The sequence below is a fragment of the Rhinopithecus bieti genome, unplaced genomic scaffold, assembly GCF_001698545.2.
Source record: "Rhinopithecus bieti isolate Rb0 unplaced genomic scaffold, ASM169854v2 scaffold_44695, whole genome shotgun sequence".
Lineage (NCBI taxonomy): Eukaryota > Metazoa > Chordata > Mammalia > Primates > Cercopithecidae > Rhinopithecus > Rhinopithecus bieti.
Window position 1 is genome coordinate 1 of NW_016818171.1, and position 19,184 is coordinate 19,184.

The 19,184-nt window shown below is 55.9% G+C and overlaps 2 protein-coding genes across 4 annotated transcripts; one reads left to right on the plus strand and one right to left on the minus strand.

The window, feature by feature from the left end:
• Window positions 1–450: 450 nt before the first annotated feature.
• Window positions 451–14,176, minus strand: CNTNAP1 (contactin associated protein 1). Of its 3 annotated transcripts, none has more exons than XM_017856628.1 (20): window positions 14,026–14,176; window positions 12,315–12,416; window positions 12,008–12,201; window positions 11,099–11,246; window positions 10,813–11,016; window positions 10,080–10,264; window positions 9,182–9,325; window positions 8,248–8,509; window positions 7,622–7,771; window positions 7,186–7,357; window positions 6,605–6,711; window positions 6,020–6,139; window positions 5,292–5,495; window positions 4,937–5,093; window positions 4,719–4,846; window positions 4,242–4,427; window positions 3,506–3,727; window positions 3,009–3,248; window positions 911–1,264; window positions 451–761 (listed from the first exon to the last, which is right to left on the minus strand). In XM_017856628.1, exons 3-20 carry the CDS (start codon window positions 12,140–12,142, stop codon window positions 589–591), a joined length of 3,291 nt encoding a protein of 1,096 aa, XP_017712117.1. In that variant the 5' UTR covers window positions 12,143–12,201; window positions 12,315–12,416; window positions 14,026–14,176; the 3' UTR covers window positions 451–588. The 3 variants fall into 3 exon arrangements, with proteins under 3 accessions (XP_017712117.1, XP_017712115.1, XP_017712116.1); XM_017856626.1 differs by lacking the exon at window positions 14,026–14,176 and adding an exon at window positions 13,340–13,678; XM_017856627.1 differs by lacking the exon at window positions 14,026–14,176 and adding an exon at window positions 12,546–13,173.
• Window positions 14,177–14,395: 219 nt separating this feature from the next.
• Window positions 14,396–17,349, plus strand: CCR10 (C-C motif chemokine receptor 10). The gene is given in 4 exon segments (XM_017856629.1): window positions 14,396–14,435; window positions 15,630–16,121; window positions 16,123–16,272; window positions 16,274–17,349. Coding segments are annotated over 4 exon segments (1,086 nt in total). The 5' UTR covers window positions 14,396–14,411; the 3' UTR covers window positions 16,694–17,349.
• Window positions 17,350–19,184: the final 1,835 nt, after the last annotated feature.

The following is a 19,184-nucleotide window of genomic DNA, read 5'->3' on the forward strand; positions in this document are numbered from 1 at the left end:
TAGGCCTGGGGTGCAGTGGCACGATCTCAGCTCACTGCACCCTCCGCCTCCCAGGTTCAAGCAATTTTCCTGCCTCAGCCTCCTAAGTAGCTGAAACCACTTTACTTTCTGAGGCTATTTACTGATTTGTAAAACACTTAAATAAGAATGCCTACTGTCTGGCTGGGCGCGGTGGCTCGTGCCTATAATCTCGGCACTTTGGGAGGCCGAGGCAGGTGGATCATCTAAGGTTGGGTGTTTGAGACCAGCCTGACCAATATGGAGAAACACTGTCTCTACTAAAAATACAAAATTAGCTGGGCGTGGTGGTGCATGCCTGTAATCTCAGCTGCTCAGGAGGCTGGGGCAGGAGAATCGCTTGAACGTGGGAGGCAGAGGTTGCAGTGAGCCGAGATCACACCATTGCACTCCAGCCTGGACAACAAGAGCAAAACTCCATCTCAAAAAAAAAAAAAAAAAAATGCCTGTCGTCCTCTTGGAGCTATTGTGAGGGTTACATGAGGTGACACACATGAAAATCCTCTATACATTCAAATGTGATCTACAAATGTTAAGTATTTGATGTTTTCCTGGATGCCACAACCGAGATCATGAGGTTATGATCTGAACTGGCTCACCTCCCTCTATGCATACCTGGATGAAGAGGTTCCGGTAAACACGGGTGATGTTGACACTGTGGGGCTGGCCATCGGTCACCGGGCGGGTGGTTAGCTGGTACACGTAGGGGCTGGTGCCCAGCTGATAGCGTAGCTGAAGGGTCCCTGTGGGGTGCAGAGAAGAAATTCAGGGTCTCAGCTCCCATGACCCCTATCTTCTAACAGCACATAGTCCTTGTATTTGTGAATCAATAGGAGAATTAGGGGCACCTGGGTGAAGCTGGCGTGGGGTAAGAGAGCCCCGGAGAGCTTACCATCATCCTTGATGAGCACAGCCATGTAGTCACGAACAAAGGAACTGACGTACAGCAGGACAGCGGGGGCAGAGCTGGTGCTGAAGCTGAAGGAGACTTCCTCTCCCGTAACATTGTAGACAGGCCCACGGTAACCGGGCACAGGCCGACCAGGCCGGGGGTAGTCAGGCAGGCGGTACCCGGGGCCATGGTAGCCAGGCACATAGCCTGGAGTATCATAGCCCGGGATGTAGCCAGGCTCATAGCCTGGCACCGGCCGGCTCAGCATGTGGGAGAACTCCCTGGCTGCAGAGCGTAGCGCTGACTGTAGGTTGTAGCGCATCCAGGTGCCCGGCTCAAAGAAACCACCAATATCTGCAGGTAGAAGCAGGGAGGTCAGGGCCCCACACTGCTCACTCCTCAATTCAGAGGTTTTATGTCATTCATACACACATCCTGAGACTTCAGTTTCTGCCACCCTCACAACCCTCCATTTACTTTTAGGTTCCTTTGAGCCCCTCTGTCACAGAACAGACTCTTACAGCCATGGGAAACTTGAGATCATCTGATCCAACCCCTGCATTTTACAACTGGGGAAACAGGCTCAGAGATGAGGAGTGACTTGCTTAAAGATACACAGTAAGACCGGGCACAGTGGCTCACGCCTGTAATCCCAGCACTTTGGGAGGCCGAGGCAGGCGGATTATCTGAGGTCAGGAGTTCGAGAACAGCCTGGCCAACATGGCAAAACCCCATCTCTACTAAAAATATAAAACTTAGCTAGGTGTGGTAGTGCATGCCTGTAATCCCTGCTACTATAGGAAGGCCAAGGCAGAGAATTGCTTGAACCCAGGGGGCAGAGGTTGCAGTGAGCCAAGATCGTGCCACTGCATGCCAGCCTGGGTGACAGAGTGAGACTCTGTCTCAAAAAAAAAAAAAAAAAAGACACACAGTAAGGGGACAGCCAAGATTAGAATGGGGATATCCTGACCCCATGTAGTATATGTGCCACTACTCACACTTCCAAAACAGCACCAGAAATCTGTTGGTCCTTAAATCTTGTATCTCCCTAGTCCCCCACACTCCTCCCACCAGTAACCCATCTGCCCATACATCCTCCCTATAGGCCAGCCTTAGGGAGGATGCAGTCTTGCTATGTGTGTAGAATCTTGCTGTGGGGAATGTCAAGGCTCACCTTAACCAAGAACCAGGTCATTGACGTGTTTTAGGAATGCAGCAATTATCAAATACATTTACAAGGGCGTTCGCCTGTGTTACCATGGTGATGGTGGGAAGGTGGGGAAGCAATTTGCCTTTCTTTTTTTTTTTTGTAGACACAGTCCTTGCTGCATCCGCCAGGCTGGAGTGCAGTGGCACGATCATAGCTCACTGCAGCCTTGACCTAGGTGCAAGTGATCCTCCCACTTCAGCCTCCCGAGTAGCTAGGCCTAAGTGTGTACCACCATGCTCAGCTAATTAAGAAATTTTTTTTTTGGCTGGGTGCGGTGGCTCACACCTGTAGTCCCAGCACTTTGGGAGGCTGAGGCAGGTGGATCACAAGGTCAAGAGTTCGAGACCAGCCTGGCCAATGTGGTAAAAGCCCGTCTCTACTAAAAATACAAAAATTAGCCATGCATAGTGGTGCACACCTGTAGTCCCAGCTACTCAGGAGGCTAAGGCAAAGGAATCACTTGAACCAGGTGGAGGTTGCAGTGAGCCAGGATCACGCCACTGCACTCCAGCCTGGGTGACAGAGTGAGATTCCATCTCAGAAAAAAAAAAAAGAATTTTTTTTTTGTAGAGACAGGGTCTTGCCACGTTGCCCAGGCTGGTCTCGAACTCCTAGCCTCAAGCAGTCCTCCCACCTTGGGCTCCCGAAGTGTGCTTGGTGATTTTGATCTCTTTTTGCACCAGCTATCTGTACTATCCCTTCCTTGTCCATGCCTTTGGAGTCACCCATCATCTTCAACTGCCTGACTCCCCAAACTCAGAGCTCAGGAATCCAGGGACAACTCTAATTTTCCATGATGTGGGCTTTACATGCTATTTCCTTCCCTGCCCTCCCTACATCCCATTACACCCTATGGCTTCCTGTTGCCCCATAACCAGCAGCACTGACCGTGGTTGCAGTATGGCCCATCAAAAGCGGTGAGGTCACAGTCACATGTGTAGTAGCTATAGCGCTCCACGCAGCGGCCTCCATGGAAACAGGGGAGCCGGGGGTGGGCACAGTGGCCTGTGCAGTTGGGTGAGGTTCCCTCAGAGGCATTGGCACGGCCCTCCAGATTCAGAGTCACTCCGTTCAGACGCATGGCCCTCAAGCAACCCACAAAGGGGCGTCTCTTAAGCTCTGCAGATCCTAGAAAGGGTAGGCAACGGGTCAAGAAATGGAGGCAGAGCCAGAGACAGGAGTAAGTATTGTAGTTGGAAAGGGAGCCAAGGGGGCTGGAAGAATAGAATAGGATACAAAGGCCTGGAGGGACAAGTGAGACCCTGGCTTGCTCTGAAGCAGAGAGGACTGGCACCTAAGACAGAGGCTCCTGGAAACAAGGCGAGCGGCCTTGGAGGGTGGGAAGGTAAAGGAGGCTTCAGACTTTCCTCTGGGTTGCTGCTCACCCACATAGAGGGGCTGGTCATACTCCATCCAGATGTAGGTCTGCAGCGGCATAGGCCGCAGAACCCAGGGCCGGTGATCCACTCGGAGCCGGGCCTGCTTCACGTTGATTTCAGCCCGGACCAGGTGCCACTCGTCATCGTTGAACTCAAAGTCATCTGAGTGTACTGTGAGATTCTCATCCCCATTCCCCACATCAAAGGCGAAGACCACATCCCGGGATGCTGGACAGTGTCATGCAGGGTGGGGGAGAAAAGGACTCAGACCTACAAGACCCTTCATGGATTCCTTGTCCAATACAACCTCTTTACCTCACCTCTCTGGAGCTTCTTGAATATCCCTCCAATTTGTCTGTAGCTTATAATGAAACTTACCAACTGCTTAAAACCTCATACCCCCTTCGTCTCTCCCCACATCACAGATTCCTGAAGCCAGCTTCCCAGCCTCACCTCCCAGGCTAGAAGCATGGCTAATCAGCGGTGAGAGGGACTCGAAGGTCCAGCTTCCTTACGCACAAGGAAGGGACTTAAGGCCAAGAGAGGCCAAGTGAGTGCCTAGGGTCACCTGAGCAGCCATCAAGACCGAGTGAGGGCTAGAACCCAGGGTATCTCAACCCTTCCCACGCTGCCTGTCAAAAGGGCATCTGCCCTTGGCTCCAACCCCAGCCTGCACCTGCCCATGTCTCCCCAGACAGCACTTTCATCTACCCCGAGGCCCTCCCACAGTCTGCCTGCTCACTGTTGAGTTCCACCCGCACATAAGGTCGGCGCCACTGGCAGTAAGGGCCCCCCATATTCTCTAGGAAGACTCCCGAGGGAGCAGAGGTCCTGAAGTAGAAGGAGACATCCAGGCTGTGGTTGGCACGGATTGGGGGGAAGCGTAGTGCAGCCCCGGTGTGGAAGGAAATGGTGTTCCAGGAATTTCCTACAAAAGCAGATGGAGGAAGGTCTTGTCAGGGAGATTGGAGGGTGGAAGAGGAAGAGAATTTGGGGTTGGGGGCAGGGAAGGTCGGGTAAAGGGGGAGAGTTTGAGGTGATGGAGGAGAGACTAAGGAGTGGAATGAAAGGGCAGCCAGGTGCAGAGTGGCAATGAGATCACAGCAGGAGCTGGGGGTCGGGCACCCCAGCTAGAGACCCCTAGTGACTCATGCAGCCTAGCTTTTGGAAACTGGAGAGTCAGCTCTGGGAGGGCACACAAAAGGCGATTGCTACTCACGATCACCATAACAGCGCAAAGGCCTCAGGAAGAACTGGGCCTCGGAAGTGGAGCGGTTCGTATCCCCTATCACCACCTGAGTGACAGGCAGATGGTCAACAAAGGTCAGCAGTCCCTTGTCAGTTCTCCTGTGGAGGCAGGTTGCCATGGCTCAGTCCCAGCCACTCAGCTCCCCCACCCGCCGGAGTCCTAAAAACCCTGTCTCTTTGCCCCCTCACCACTGGGGCTGGTCGGCATCACAGTTGCAGTACAAGGCAGGGTCCACACAGCTCCGGTCCAGACCACAGGCACAGCGCTGGATCCCAGGCTGGGAGCCTCCCCAGTAGAAGTGCTGCTCCTCATTTCGACCAATCCAAAAGCTGTAGGGGTAGCCTCCTGGGGAAGAGGTGCAGGCAGCTTTCAGGCCCTGTCCCTCCGTTAGCCTCTGGGCTCCTCTCACCCTTCCAACCAGCCCAGACCCCTCCTTGAATCTTCCAACCCAAAGCCCCAGCTAGCTCTCTGGCTTCCTTCTCCCAGGCCCCCATTGGTGTCTCCTCCAGTTCCGCCACCTCCCTCCCTGACCCCAGCCCTAACCTGCAGTGTTGAGCAGCCGGGAATTGTAGCAGGAGAATTCAATCCACTGTTCACAATGCTGGGAAGCATTGGCAAGGGCACTGACTTCCTCCCAGGATGCATTCCAGTACTGGATAGCCCCCAGGAATGGCCGCTCCATGCTGGAACCTGTCACTCGAGTTGTCCACAGCCTGTCATGCCGCACAACTGTCCACGCTCGGTTCTCTGGGAGACAAGAGGGGACAGAGCTTTGGCTGGAGTTGGGCATTCTCTACCCATCTCCCTGCCCACCTCCACCACCGCTGCTGCAACTCAGAGCCACTGAACGTGGCCAGCAGCTCCATTCCACCTCTGCCCTGGGCACTCTGCATTGTAGGCTGGAAATGAGATAGCTAGAATGGGTAAGGAAGCTGGGATTTACTTTTTTTTTTTTTTGAGACGGAGTCTCACTCTGTTGCCCAGGATGAAGTCCAATGGTGCTATCTCAGCTCACTGCAACCTCCACCTCCCAGGTTCAAGTGATTCTCCTGCCTCAGCCTCCCGAGCAGCTTCCCAAAGTGCTGGGATTACAGGGTGAGCCACCGCACCTGGCCTGGGATTTACTTTTAAGGCTAAGTTACAAATTCCTTAGTATCCCCTTACCCTCTGTCCTCCTTTACCCCACCTGTTTAGTCTAACTGCCCCCACCACCAACACCACTCTATCCTTCCCGGTTCCCTCGTCACCCACCACCCATCAGAGACATTTACCTCGGATATCACAGTACACTACAAATGGCTTCAGGGGGCCACTGCCATCAGGATCAATAGTGAAGTTTCCAGAAGTTTTCCCACTGAGCCGATAAGCCTCACAGGATTCCTTATACAAAGCTGGCAGATAGTAAGGTGAGACAAAGGCAGTTAGACAGTTAGAGGGCTGGCTGGGTGCGGTGGCTCAGGTCTGTAATCCCAGCACTTTGGGAGGCCGAGGTGATGGATCACCTAATGTCAGGAATTTGAGACCAGCCTGGCTAACATGGGGAAACCCCATCTCTACTAAAAATACAAAAATTAGCTAGGCGTGGTGGTGTGCACCTGTAGTCCTGTAGTCTCAGCTACTTGGGAGGCTGAGGTAGGAGAATCGCTTGAACCTGGGAGGCAGAGGTTTCAGTGAGCCCAGATGGCACCACTGCACTCCATCCTGGGCAACAGAGCGAGACTCTGTCTCAAAAAAACCAAAAACAAAGAGAGGGCTGGAAGGGCCATCCTCACCATCTCTAGCAGCCTCATGATCCCCAGCAACCTTCTTCTGACCTCCCCTGTCCCTGACTCTCCCCCACACTGCATCTGGCTTACGTGTGTGGCAGGTCTCTCCCTTGTAGCCAGTGAGTTCGCAGTAGCAGATGAAGTCATCCCAAGACTGGTAGCAGCGTCCATCATGCTCACACATGTTAGGGCTGCACCTAGGGAAGGGGTCAGGACCAAGGGAAAGAGCCTTACTGGGAGCTGGAGAGTGGGGTCTGATCCTTGCAAGCTTCACTCCCAGCTTCTTGGAGCCCCAGAACCCAGTGAGACACACCCCGTCTAGCCAGCCGGGTGTAAGCCCAGATGCAGGGGCACTAGGCAGTCCTCGGGGCTCAAGTACTACTGTTCCCCCTTCCTGAAAACAGCAAAACATGCCTTATTCTACCCCCATTATCCCACCCCGCACAAAAAACCCCTCTAGGACCAAAAACAGATGTGTCATTTCCATTCTGAGCATGTATCACCTTAAGGGAGGAAATCGGAGGTAAAAGATCAAAGAAGAATCATCCCCAAGCAGGGGACTAAGGAGCAGAGACAAGGAAAAGGGAGATTATTGAGAAAGGCCATTCCTACTGGGAGACCAGGGAAGAGGGCTTTGGAGGGGTCACCTCTTGTTAGGGGCTTCTGGGTACCTATCAGTGATGCCACATGTATCAAAAAGGACCTCAGCATAGAATCCAAGCCGCCGGAACTCCACCAGAGTCAGGTTGACCAGCTGACCATCCACCTTGAGCAGCTCCATGCAGCCATGGAATGCCGTCTGGTTGGAGTGGCAGTCCCATCGACTGGCTGGCTTGGGACAACCTGGAGCAACCACCCCATGAGACCCTCTCCAGGGGAGACCCCAAAGACCCTCCCCCAGGGAGATGCCAAGGGGGTGCCAGACATAAAGGAAGAAAGGGGACTAGACCCAAAGTGTAGATGGCAATGACCTTCCACTCCCCAAGGCCCCAGAGGGGAAAGAGGGCTTGCTCCCTCCAAAATTCTCCATATGGCCCCATCTGGATGGACTTAGATGGAGCCTTCCCACCCAGAAACAGAGGTCTGGTCAGGTTGGCCCTCACTTACCCCCAAAGAAATATGAGGTCCCTGTCCGGATCAGCAGTGGGTACGACACCCTGACCTCTGCCCCCTCCACATCATCAATGCTGATGACTGCATGGTTTTCCTGTGCCACGAAATTCACCTCATGCCAAAAGCCGTCGTTCAGTCGGTAGCCTGGACAAGAATGGATGATAGTGTGGGTGGAGGCAAGCAGCAACTAGGCTAGAAGAATGTCCTGAGTGGGGAAGCAGCCCCACTGTGTCCCAGGAGCAGCCTATGTGCCCCTGTGATTACACTTCTCACACCCAGTGGAGATCTCTCTGAATGTCTCTTCATTATCCATGACCCAGCAACTGCCACAGAGTCTGCACAGTTATAAATGAATAGCAATCTCCAGGGGCCCTCTGGAACTGGAGAATACCAGGACTCCCAGGCTTCCCCCTTCTCCAAGAATCCTTAGTCCCTCAGATCCGCCCCCTCACGGCCTCCAGCCACTCCCACCTTTTCCCAGTATCCTGGGGCCTCCTGCCCTGCCCCCTTCACTCCCTCTCCCCTCACCAGAATGTAAAGGCCTCAGTCTAGGCCTACAACTTTCTCGGGTTCCTCTACCCTTCTTTTCTCTGCTTGTGCCTCCCCCGAAATGCCCTCACCAGCAGCGAACTGAAGCTTCTTTCGGCCGCTCTGCGCGATGGACACGTTGACCTGCCCTTCGCTGAGTGTCAGTTCCACGTGGCCCAGCCCGTCCCCCAGACGAGAGAAAAGGAGAAGCCCGGTGAGGTCCCAGGTGCGGAAGCGAAATGAGACTGCCAGACGGCCGCGGCGTGGGAAACCGGGCACTTGAACGAAGTTGTGAGGGCCTCCGAAGTTGATAGGGTGCGGTACCGGGTCCAGGCAACGAAACGCCACCTTACCCTAGGGGCAAAAGTGAAGACGCATCAACACCCGTGAGCCGCCTCTGCCTCAGCTGGGAATTCGGTTTTCACACTGGTCTAAGACCCTGGTCACCGCCCTCCTTCGGTGTTGGCGGGGGTGAGATCTCCAACCAGGACATGACCCCTTCCCCTCCAAGCTCGTCCATCTGTGGAGGCGGCCCCAACCCAGTCGGCCCTCGGAACTCTGCTCGCTTGCTCTCGCTGATCTCCACCGTCAGCGACGCGACCGCTTCGCTCCTTCCAGTATCGAGAGGCAATTTCGAGCCACAGACCAGGCTCCTGCCAGCTTCCCGACAGAGCTCCAGAGTCGGAGAGGGGTGAGGGGGGCATATCAAAGAAACCATCGATTCAATCCCTACTCAGTCACTGTGCAGCTGCACGACCCCTGGTCAAGCCACTCCCTGTCTCTGCGCCTTACGCTCCTCATCTGTGAACTAAGAAGGTGATTGGACCCGACCACGGCTTCTTAACTAGCGGCCTGCGTGGCTCGTGCACCACAAGTGAGACCCGCTCTCCTCCCAACTTGAGTATTTGGCTGGGGACTGAGGGATCCTCGGCTTTTTTCTGATGTTCAGTATCTCTTCCCGCTCCACCTCTTTGCTTTCCACGAGGCTTTGGTATCCTGTCCTCCCAGACCCCCCTGCCCACTGGCCTCGAAGGTGATCCGGGAATGGCGCCGCACAGCCAGGTCTGCGATGTTGACGCGATTGAAGATTACGTTTTCTATGCAGCCGCGGAAGTTATGCCGATAGGCTAGGTTCTTCCGCGCGGCGCCCACCAGACCGCCGATGAACATCTGCGGGAGGGGTGAGGCATGAGGCCTCTTAGGCACAGGAGCGCGCCTGCCTTTCTCGCGCATCCCCGCCTACGCTTTCCCAAACGCCAGGTGGGGCTTTGTAAAAGACTTGAAGCACACATTTCCCCAGCGTCGGTACTAAAGCTTGCAAGGCCTTTCAAGGCTCGAGTTCAAGCTCTGACTCCAACACAAATCGGCTGCACGCCCTTAGGCAAGTCAATTAGCCTGCCTGGGATTCTTATCTGCAGATGGGGTCAGGGTCTTTAACAACTCCACAAAGTTGTGGGAGGATCCAAGGGACAATTTTCCTACCTTGTCTAGTCCCCAAAATCTGGATTTCCAAACCCCATCTCATTAGTTCTGAAATGGTGCCTGGAAGTCTGCATGCTAACAGCAACAACACCCACAAAACAAACAGACAAACAAACAAACAAAAAACCAGGTCTTTTTCTGGTGAGAGGCAAGTTTGCCAAGGGCTGCTAGGATATTCAGGAATTGGAATACGAGGTCTTTAAAAAAAAATCTTTTTTTAAAATAGAGGTAGGATGTCACTGTGTTGCCCTGGTGGGTCTTGAACACCTGGCCTCAAGCAATCCTCCCACCTCAGCTTCCCAAAATGCTGGGATTACAGGCATGAGCCACCACCCACAGCCTGAATGCGAGGTCTTACCTCTGAGAGAGAGAGAGACCGACCTGCACTCACTCATCCAGCATCCTGCCCCTACCACGAAATAGCACCTCCCTAGTCTCTCACCTCAGTGTCCAGGTTCAGCCTCTCGAAGTCTCCATTGAGAATAAAGCGCTGCACATAGCCGTCCAGGGTGAAATTTACGTCGCGGCCAAATCGGTCCACCCGCACGTAGTGCCAGTGCTGGTCATTGAGGACTCCGCCAGCGCTCACGGTGGTGTGACCTGGTCTTGGCTGGATGGGACTGCTGCCTGAGGGTGGGGCAGGACAGAGTGAGACCTCAAGCCAGAAGAACTCCATGGAGTCCAAACTCCTAGGCAGAGCAGCAGCGTGTAACAAAGCCCAGGGCAACCAGGGAGAGTGGGCTAATACATCAACAGCCATTGGCGTGTGTGTGACAAGGTAAGCCATTTAGCCTGGCTTCCTGTCTGTAAAAGTGGGAACACATGAGCTGCATCTATTTCATCGCGCGGGTGTTATGAAAAGCTAATGAGATACAGTGTGTGTGTGTGTGTGTGTGTGTGTGTATGTGTGTGTGTGTGTTTACAAGGAGGGAACTGAGGCTCGGAAGTGCGCCATCCGAGGTCACATCTCTGGGTAGTGGTAGAGCTGAGACTGGAATCCAGTTCTCACTCCGACTCCAGTGTTTTGCTAGCACCAAATACTACAAGAAAGGCTAGTTTGGTCCAGGCCTTAGAGAAGTGGAAGACCAGGCTTGAGTGCGGAGGAGGTGCCGCGAGGAGGACTGTGAGAGAGCTTCAGGGGTTGACCCCTCATCGCACCCGGCCGCCGAGCTCACCCAGGCTCATGTGCAGCAGCAGGTGTGCCCCCTCCAGTTCGATCGTCACGTAGTCACCCTGGGCGCCCTCGGCGTGCAGCAGAAGCCCGTCCTTCTCCTCGGTCTTGAAGCTGAAGGCGAACACGTCCCACAGGCTTCGGCTGACCCCTCGTGGGAAGCGGTATGAGATGGCATCGTCGCCGTCGAAATAGAGTATGTCGGACTCTGCGCAAAGGACCGTAGGTGGGCCGGGGACTGGGGAGGCTGTCTGTCTCCCGGGCCCCCTCCGCGCTCTCTGCATGCTTACTGTATGGGCAGCCGTAGAGGCCGAGCCTCAAGCCGATCTTGCCGCGTGGGTTCCAGGCCAGGGGCACGATGCGGATGTAGCGCGCGGTGAAGTGGTAGTGCAGGTCATGGCGCACCACGGCAGACTCGTTCACGTTACCAAAGAAGGTCTGCGGAGGTGGGGGAGAGTAGTAACCACGTTCCACCCTCTGCTTCTTTTTTTATATTATTTTTTGAGACAGAGTCTCCCTCTGTCGCCCAGGCTGGAGTGCAGTGGTGCGATCTCGGCTCACTGCAACCTCTGCCTCCCGGGTTCAAACAGTTCTCTGCCTCAGCCTCCCGAGTAGCTAGGATTACAGGCGCCCACCACTACGCCCGGCTAAATTTTTTTTTTTTTTTTTTTTTTTTTTTTTTCCGTAGAGACGGGGTTTCACCATGTTGGCCAGGCTGGTCTTGAACTCCTGACCTAGTGATCCACCTGCCTTGGCCTCCCAAAATGCCGGGATTACAGGCCACTGCACCCGGACCCCCTCTGTTTCTTTCTCCATAGTCTTCCAGCCCACAACTTTCACACCCAGCCAATCTCGACTTCTGGAAAGTAAACACTCTTTGGTCTCCCCTGCTAGGCAGCTTTGCCTGGTCAGTTTCCATAAAGTGTCCTCTCCCACCATCCTATTATTTCCTCAGACCTGAAATCAAATGTCACCTCCTTAGGAAGCTCTCCCAGGTTTTACCCTAAAGTGTGTTAAACCTTGTGAACCGAGTGTTTCACGCACGTCCTAAGTTGACAGCCCCTCTGGACAGAGTCCCTGGAGTGGTCCTCGCCCATGCCCTCACCACCGCCCCCTCCATTTTCCCAGAGGCTGGTGCTCCTCCAGAGCCTGGAGCAGAGGCAGCTCCCCAACTGTTACCGCCTTGGCGCCCAGAGTACCGAGTTGTGCCCTCGCTGGTAGAACGGTGTCCAGCTGTCCACTCGGTCGCCGTAGAGCAGCATGTAACGTGTGACCCAGTCCCAAGAATTAAAGGAGCCCTGTGTGGCCACGGCCCGGATCCGGTGCTTCTTCATTAAGTCTATCTGGAGCCAGGGATTCGGATCCCCAATCCGTGGTGACCACCCGCTTATGCCTATAGAACAGACAGGAGCTTTAACCGGCTATCCTTCTCCCCGAAGTCCTCTGGAGACCCCCACCCTGCCGCGGTGCGCTGCCAGTTCACAGCTGATGTTCCGCGGAGCTCACCGTGCAGCCTGGCGAATCGCGGCGCCGTAAGGAGACTGTAGTAGGAGGAGGCGCCCAGGGAGCGTGCATAGAGGGGACCCACCAGCTCCTCGTCGCAGCCGTCTAGGGTAGGGAAACCGACATGTTAGCGCTGGCACCTCCCAGGCCCTTCCAAAGGCCGGCCCACTTAGCCACCGAAGCTTCCCCTTCTCTGCCCCCAGCCACCACCCCCAGAGGCACGCCCAGCCCTACCTTAAAGCCATCTATTCAATCCTGGCTGCAGCAACAGCTGCATGCTCAGAGGAGGCTGCCTTCTCCTTCTAGGGAAACCCCTAGGCTACACCTATAGGCCCAAGGCCAGACCCTCCCTAGCTAGCCCAATACCTGCCCTGGTTTAGTACTTCCCCAAACTCAATCCTAAACCTCAGCATCTTCCAGAACCTAAGTCAGCCCAAGACACCAATCCAGCTCCAACCCTAGCCTCAATCCCACTCGGCCCCCAAAACCTGCACCATCCCCAAATACAGGCCTTGTACCCAACCTCAGCCAGTCCTAGCACCATCACCAGCTCCATGTCCAGCCTTAGCACCAGTCAGGGGCACCAGCTCCTGCTTGGATCCCACCCACAAAAGCCAGCCCCAGCCACAAACCCCAGCCCTAGCCACAAACCCCACTCCTTGGCCAGCTCCAAAGTCCAGCCTCAAGCCCTGGAAAAACCTTAATCCTAGTCTCGGTCACCAGTATACACTTATCCCTCAGCCCTAGCCTCAAACCCAGGCACCAGCTCCTGCTTGGATCCCATCCCCAAATCCCTGCCCGGCTGACTTCATCCTCGCCCCGGAGCCCAGCCCCAGCCCCCGGGCGCGCGCGGCAGCCTCAGAGCTGCAATGCGGAGCGCGGGGGAGAGGCAGGAAAAGATGAGAGCCAGCGGGCGCGCGCCGGCCGGGAAGGACCCGCGACCACCCAGCCGCAATGCGGTGCGGGGCCGCCCTGCAGGCTCTGGACTCCTGGGCCCAACCCCACCTGCCTCCAAGCCCAGCACTCACAGTAACCCCAGCCCTCGGCTTCTGAGACCGCGGCGAGCAGGATGCAGAAGAGCCGGAGACGCATCATGCAGGGCTGACGGTCCCGGCAGCCGCCTCCCTGTGAACGGCTCCGGCTATGGCTCGAGTTCTGGCTTGGGCTCCAAGCTGTCCTCCTGGGGTTTGCAGCAGACGGCTGTCTCCTCCTTACCGACCCCTCCCTCCCTCTTTCCTTTAGCCCCCAAGCGCTCTCTCTCTCTCCTCTCTCTTCTCTCTTCTCTCTCTCTCTCTCTCTCTCTCTCTCTCTCTCTCTCTCTCGCTCGCTGTCGTTCCTGGTCCTCCGCTCTATCTTCTCCTTTCCACCCTCTCTCCTCTCACCTCCCCCCTTCCCCAGCCTCTGTCTCCTGGCACGCGCCGGTTTCCCGGACCCCGCGCAAGCGCGTGCCTCAGCCCTGCTGCGAAAGGGCGGGGGTAGAGAGCCTCTAGCCACCGGGAAAACCCCAAGTAACCCGAGGCTGCCCGGGACTAGGGCCACAGGGGTGAGGATAGGGAACCTAGGGCCAGAAGGATCCTGAAAATTTCAAGAAAAGGGAGGTGGGGGCGGGGGCGGGGTGCCTGGAAATGGAATGAAGGGTAAGTAAACATTTCTGAAGGCAAATTAAGCTCTAGGAGTGGTGCTGGGCACTGTGAATTTAGGATTTTTGCCTTACTCCGCTTTGCAGATGAAAAACCTCAGGCTCAGAGAGGTCAAGAAACTGAGTCAATATCACACAGCAAATGATTATATTCCAAAGCCCATTCTTTCTTCATTGACAGAGTAAAGACAGTAAATTATTTTTTCTTTCGTTCGTTCTTTCTTTTTCTTTCCTTCCTTTTCTTCCTTCCTTCCTTCCTTTCTTCTTTCTTTCTTTTCATAAAATCCAGATCCTGCACAAGAGAGTAAAGTCTTTTGGAGGAGGTGGAATGGGAAAGTGACCCCATAGACCCTACTCCCCACCTCCCTCTCGGCCCCTCTCCCCGCCTCTTCCTTCCTGTCCCTCTGGTAGTTTAACTTCTACCCCATGTGGCTATACCTCAGAAACCTGTGTAGCCAGAGATGGGAACGGAGGCCACAGAGCAGGTGGGAGTGGGGCAGGGAGGGGAGAAGGGTTACAGAGAGGGAGGAAACAGGGAAGGAATGGGATTCTCCACCTGGCAATAGGCCTCTGCCATCCTATGGCTTATTCGGGATTCTTGGCACTATCTCAGACTAGGGATCCTCCAGATAAATGGGCTGGTGGTGTGAGGCTGGGGTTGTGGGATGGGGACTAGGGCTGAGGGGAAAGGGGGGTTGAACCTAGAGGTCCAGGGTCCCACCTGGGCCCTGAAAACCTGAGTCCCAACCCCGGAGACCCCCTTGGCATGAGTGGTTCAGTGTGCTGGTATTGGAGGTAGAGGGAAGGTGGGTAGGGAAGGGAAAGAAGACAAACAGAAACCCAGCCCAGACCGAGGTTGGAGTGCAGGGCTCAGGTCTGAGGAAAAGCCTGCATATGGGCATTATTCCAGAAGAGGGCGCTGCAAAGGGACCTGAAGCTCTAGGATTTATTAATAATACAACTCTGGGCTGGGTCCGGTAGCTCACCTCTGTAATCCCAGCAGTTTGGGAGGCTGAGGTGGGCGGATCACCTGAGGCCAGGAGTTCGAGACCAGCCTGGCCAACATGGTGAAACCCCATCTCTACTAAAAATACAAAAATTAGCTGGGCGTGGTGGTGGGCGTCTGTAGTGGGGCGTCTGTAGTCCCACCTACTCGGGAGGCTGAGGCAGGAGAATCGCTTGAACCCGGGAGGCAGAGATTGCAGTGAACTGAGATTGTGCCACTGCACTCCAGCCTGGGCGACAGAGCAAGGCTCTGTCTCCAAAAATAATAATAATACATAATAACAATAATACAAACTCTGTATTATGGTCTTTGGAGAACACAGGTTCTCCCCATCCATTATCTTCCGTATTGCCATCTTCACAGCAAACCTTGAGAGGTGGGCTGGTCAGGATTTATAATCTCAACATTACATGTTAGGTAACTGAGGTCTAGAAAGAGCAAACGGCTTGCTCATGGTCACTCAGGAAGCTGGAAGCAGAGACAGGAGGAGTGCAAGAGAAGCCAAGGCCTGCTGAAGGTGTGCTAGGAAGAGTCTGGAGAAGAGCGTATGTCTCTCCATGTACTGTTACATCTCACCACACAGGAGCTCTCAGCTTGGAAGGCATGTGTGGGCAGGGGAGTGGTGTGGTCAGATGTGTCTCATAAGATCCCGCCTCTCATTTGACCCTCCCAGGTCTCCTGGGGCCACTACTCTGGGGATGAAGAGGAGGCATACTCGGCTGAGCCGCTGCCAGAGCTTTGCTACAAGGCCGATGTCCAGGCCTTCAGCCGGGCCTTCCAACCCAGTGTCTCCCTGACCGTGGCTGCGCTGGGTCTGGCCGGCAATGGCCTGGTCCTGGCCACCCACCTGGCAGCCCGACGCGCAGCGCGCTCGCCCACCTCCGCCCACCTGCTCCAGCTGGCCCTGGCCGACCTCTTGCTGGCCCTGACTCTGCCCTTCGCGGCAGCAGGGGCTCTTCAGGGCTGGAGTCTGGGAAGTGCCACCTGCCGCACCATCTCTGGCCTCTACTCGGCCTCCTTCCACGCCGGCTTCCTCTTCCTGGCCTGTATCAGCGCCGACCGCTACGTGGCCATAGCGCGAGCGCTCCCAGCAGGGCCGCGGCCCTCCACTCCCGGCCGCGCACACTTGGTCTCCAGTCATTGTTGGCTGCTGTCGCTGCTCCTAGGCGCTGCCGGCTCCTCTTCAAGGCCGGGACGGGGCAGCGGAAGGGCCAACCGGACGCTGTCGCCTCATTTCCCCCGAGGGATCTCACCGCACAACGGGAAGGCGAGCGCAGTGGGCAGTGGCCGGCTTCGCGCTGCCGGCTGGGGTCATGGGAAGCCTGCTACGCGCTCCTGGGCCGCACGCTGCTGGCCGCCAGGGGGCCCGAGCGCCGGCGTGCGCTGCGCGTCGTGGTGGCTCTGGTGGCGGCCTTCGTGGTGCTGCAGCTGCCCTACAGCCTCGCCCTGCTGCTGGATACGGCCGATCTACTGTCTGCGCGCGAGCGGAGCTGCCCTGCCAGCAAACGCAAGGATGTCGCACTGCTGGTGACCAGCGGCTTGGCCCTCGCCCGCTGCGGCCTCAATCCCGTGCTCTACGCCTTCCTGGGTCTGCGCTTCCGCCAGGACCTGCGGAGGCTGCTACGGGGTGGGGGCTGCCCCTCAGGGCCTCATCGCCGCCGCGGCTGCCCCCGCCGGCCCCGCCTTTCTTCCTGCTCAGCTCCCACGGAGACCCACAGTCTCTCCTGGGACAACTAGAGCTGCGAATCTAGAGGAGGGGGCAGGCTGAGGGTCGTGGGAAAGGGGAGTAGGTGGGGGGACACTGAGAAAGAGACAGGGACCTAAAGGGACTACCTCTGTGCCTTGCCACATTAAATCAATAACATGGAAATTAGATACAACCCAACAACTGTTACTATTTTTGAGTCACCGACTTGGAAGTGATTTGTGGCAGGGCAGAGCCGGTGGGTTAACATCCCGCCCCCGCCCGCCCCCCAACCCCAGCGCTTGGCTCTCTGAGTGGAAGACGCTGAGGGCCTCGGTGGGGGTGGGGGGCTGCTGAGTCTGCTAAAGCTCTAGCCACTGACACCCCCTCCACCGTCACCCGGCCTCAGCCAACAGAGGTGAGGTGGGAAAGCTGCCAGGCAAGGAGGGGCGCGAGTTCCTCTTGCAATACTGTAAAGCAGAGCTTTCTAACAACCAGAGCGCTCTCCAGTAATGGCTGCCTTAGCAAATACGGAGTTCCCGCTATTGGAATGTTCAGACTGTCGTAGACGCTGTGGGCCTTTGCGTGGTATTGGGGGAGAGGGGAGAGGGGCAAGACATTCCCGTTTGGGGTGGGCGTTTGGATTATATTACCACTTTACAATCCCTTCCTAGTGCCTATGATGGAAGGAAAATGAAAAAAATTAATTTTAAAAGTTGAGTTGAAGTTTTTTACCTTGAAGGAAAACCTAGGAGGGATTGCAATCTGCAAATTTCCAGAGTAGTTATCATGGGTGTGGTAGGGGTGAGGGATACTTACTATTCTCCATCTTCTCTGGGGACTAGGTCAGAGGAAATGCACTGAGCTGGCCGGAAAGAGAGAGGTTGGATTTGGGAAAAAACTTCTCTGCAGGCAAGGGCCTGGGATCCAGACTGGGAAGATGGTTGTGGTATCTCTATTCCTAGGAAATCTCTCAGTACAGGCCACTCTCATCTGGAGAGAGGCCACGGCCGAGATGGCCTCTAGACACGCTCACATTGATTCCTGGTCTTTGTTTTACACAATCACAACGGGCAGGATGGTGTTCACGTGCGACAGTTCTCGCGGTTTAATATCGGTCAGCAAAGCTGTCCCCACCACTCCAGCCTGGAGTCTAGGGTCCAGCAGGGCGGGGCGTGGCGAGGAGGTCTCAAGGGAGGCGCTGGCCTGATGGCCCCGCCCGTCCCGCCCTGCCCCGCCCATCCCAGCCCAGCCCGGGCTAGCAGTCCTTCTCAGAGCCTCCCGCAGCAGCTGCGAAAAGAGGTCCCCCACGGCCTCTAGGGACCAGGATCCAGGGAAGGCCCGGAGACGGCGCCGATCCTCAAAGGGTCCCCCACGCCAGCCACTGGGGACCGTCCTGGAACCCCCCATCAGAGATCTCGGGAATCGCCGCTGAGTCAGCAACACGCGCGCGCGCCCGCGAAGGCCGCGGCCCCGCCCCGGCCGCCTAACGCCTGGGTTAACCCCTTCCTACACAAAACCGCAGGATATTCGCCCTAAGAGGCCTCCACTCTATTCCGAGACCACAGAATTCCTTAGAATCTCAAGCCACTCTCCCCAGCTGAGTTCGGTGAGCTGTGAGCTCTATATTCGATTTTATTTCTGGCCTAGGTCTGCGCCTTCCCAGAGTGCCTGCCTCAACTGCTTCACCTCAAAAAGGAGGTGAGGCCAAGTGCAGTGGCTCACACCTGTAATCCCAGCACTTTGGGAAGCCAAGCTGGGAGGATCGCTTGAGCCCAGGAGTTCGAGACCAGCCTGGGCAACATAGTGAGGCTCCGTTTCTACAAAAAATAAATTTAAAAAATTAGCCAGGCATGGTGGTGTGCGCCTGTAGTCCCAGCTCCTGGAGAGGCTGAGGTGGGAGGATCCCTTGAGCCCAGGAGTTCGAGGCTGTAGTAAACTATGATGGCTCTACCGCACCCCAGCCTGGGCGAGACAGCGCGACCTTGTGTGGAAGAAAAAAAAAAAAAGAACAGGGGAGAGCTGAGCAGACCCAGAAACTCAAGAAACTGAACTCCTCCCCAAACGTGAAGGGCCACCTCCAGAGCTACATCCTCTTAGTAGCCAAGGCGTTTTCCTTTCTCAGGCACCCTGAGACGAGACAGGGGTTCAAAGAGCGACAGTTGGGTTTTCCTCAGTCCTGTACCAAAGCTTCTCACAGGGATTTTAATTTGTTGGTTGGTGAGCCAAGAGTTAAAACAAGAGCCTGAAGGCGGGCTTCCGTGACGTCACTAGCACCCCGCGTCCGACCTCAGAGACTGGGGCGTGGCTAACATCGCCTCGTCCCCTCCCTCCCTGTTTCCCCGCCCCTCCCCGCTGTCACCCAGCCAGGGGCACATGATGCAACCCACCGCGGTTTCAGCTGTCTGATTGGTAGCCGCGCCCGGCGCCAGGCACAGGGATTGGACAGAGGAGGCTGTGACGAAACCTGGACCCTGCCTAGTAAAGAAGGGAGGAGAGAAAGAAGAGAGAAGGGGGGGCCCCCGGGAGGGAGGGGGCTGGGGG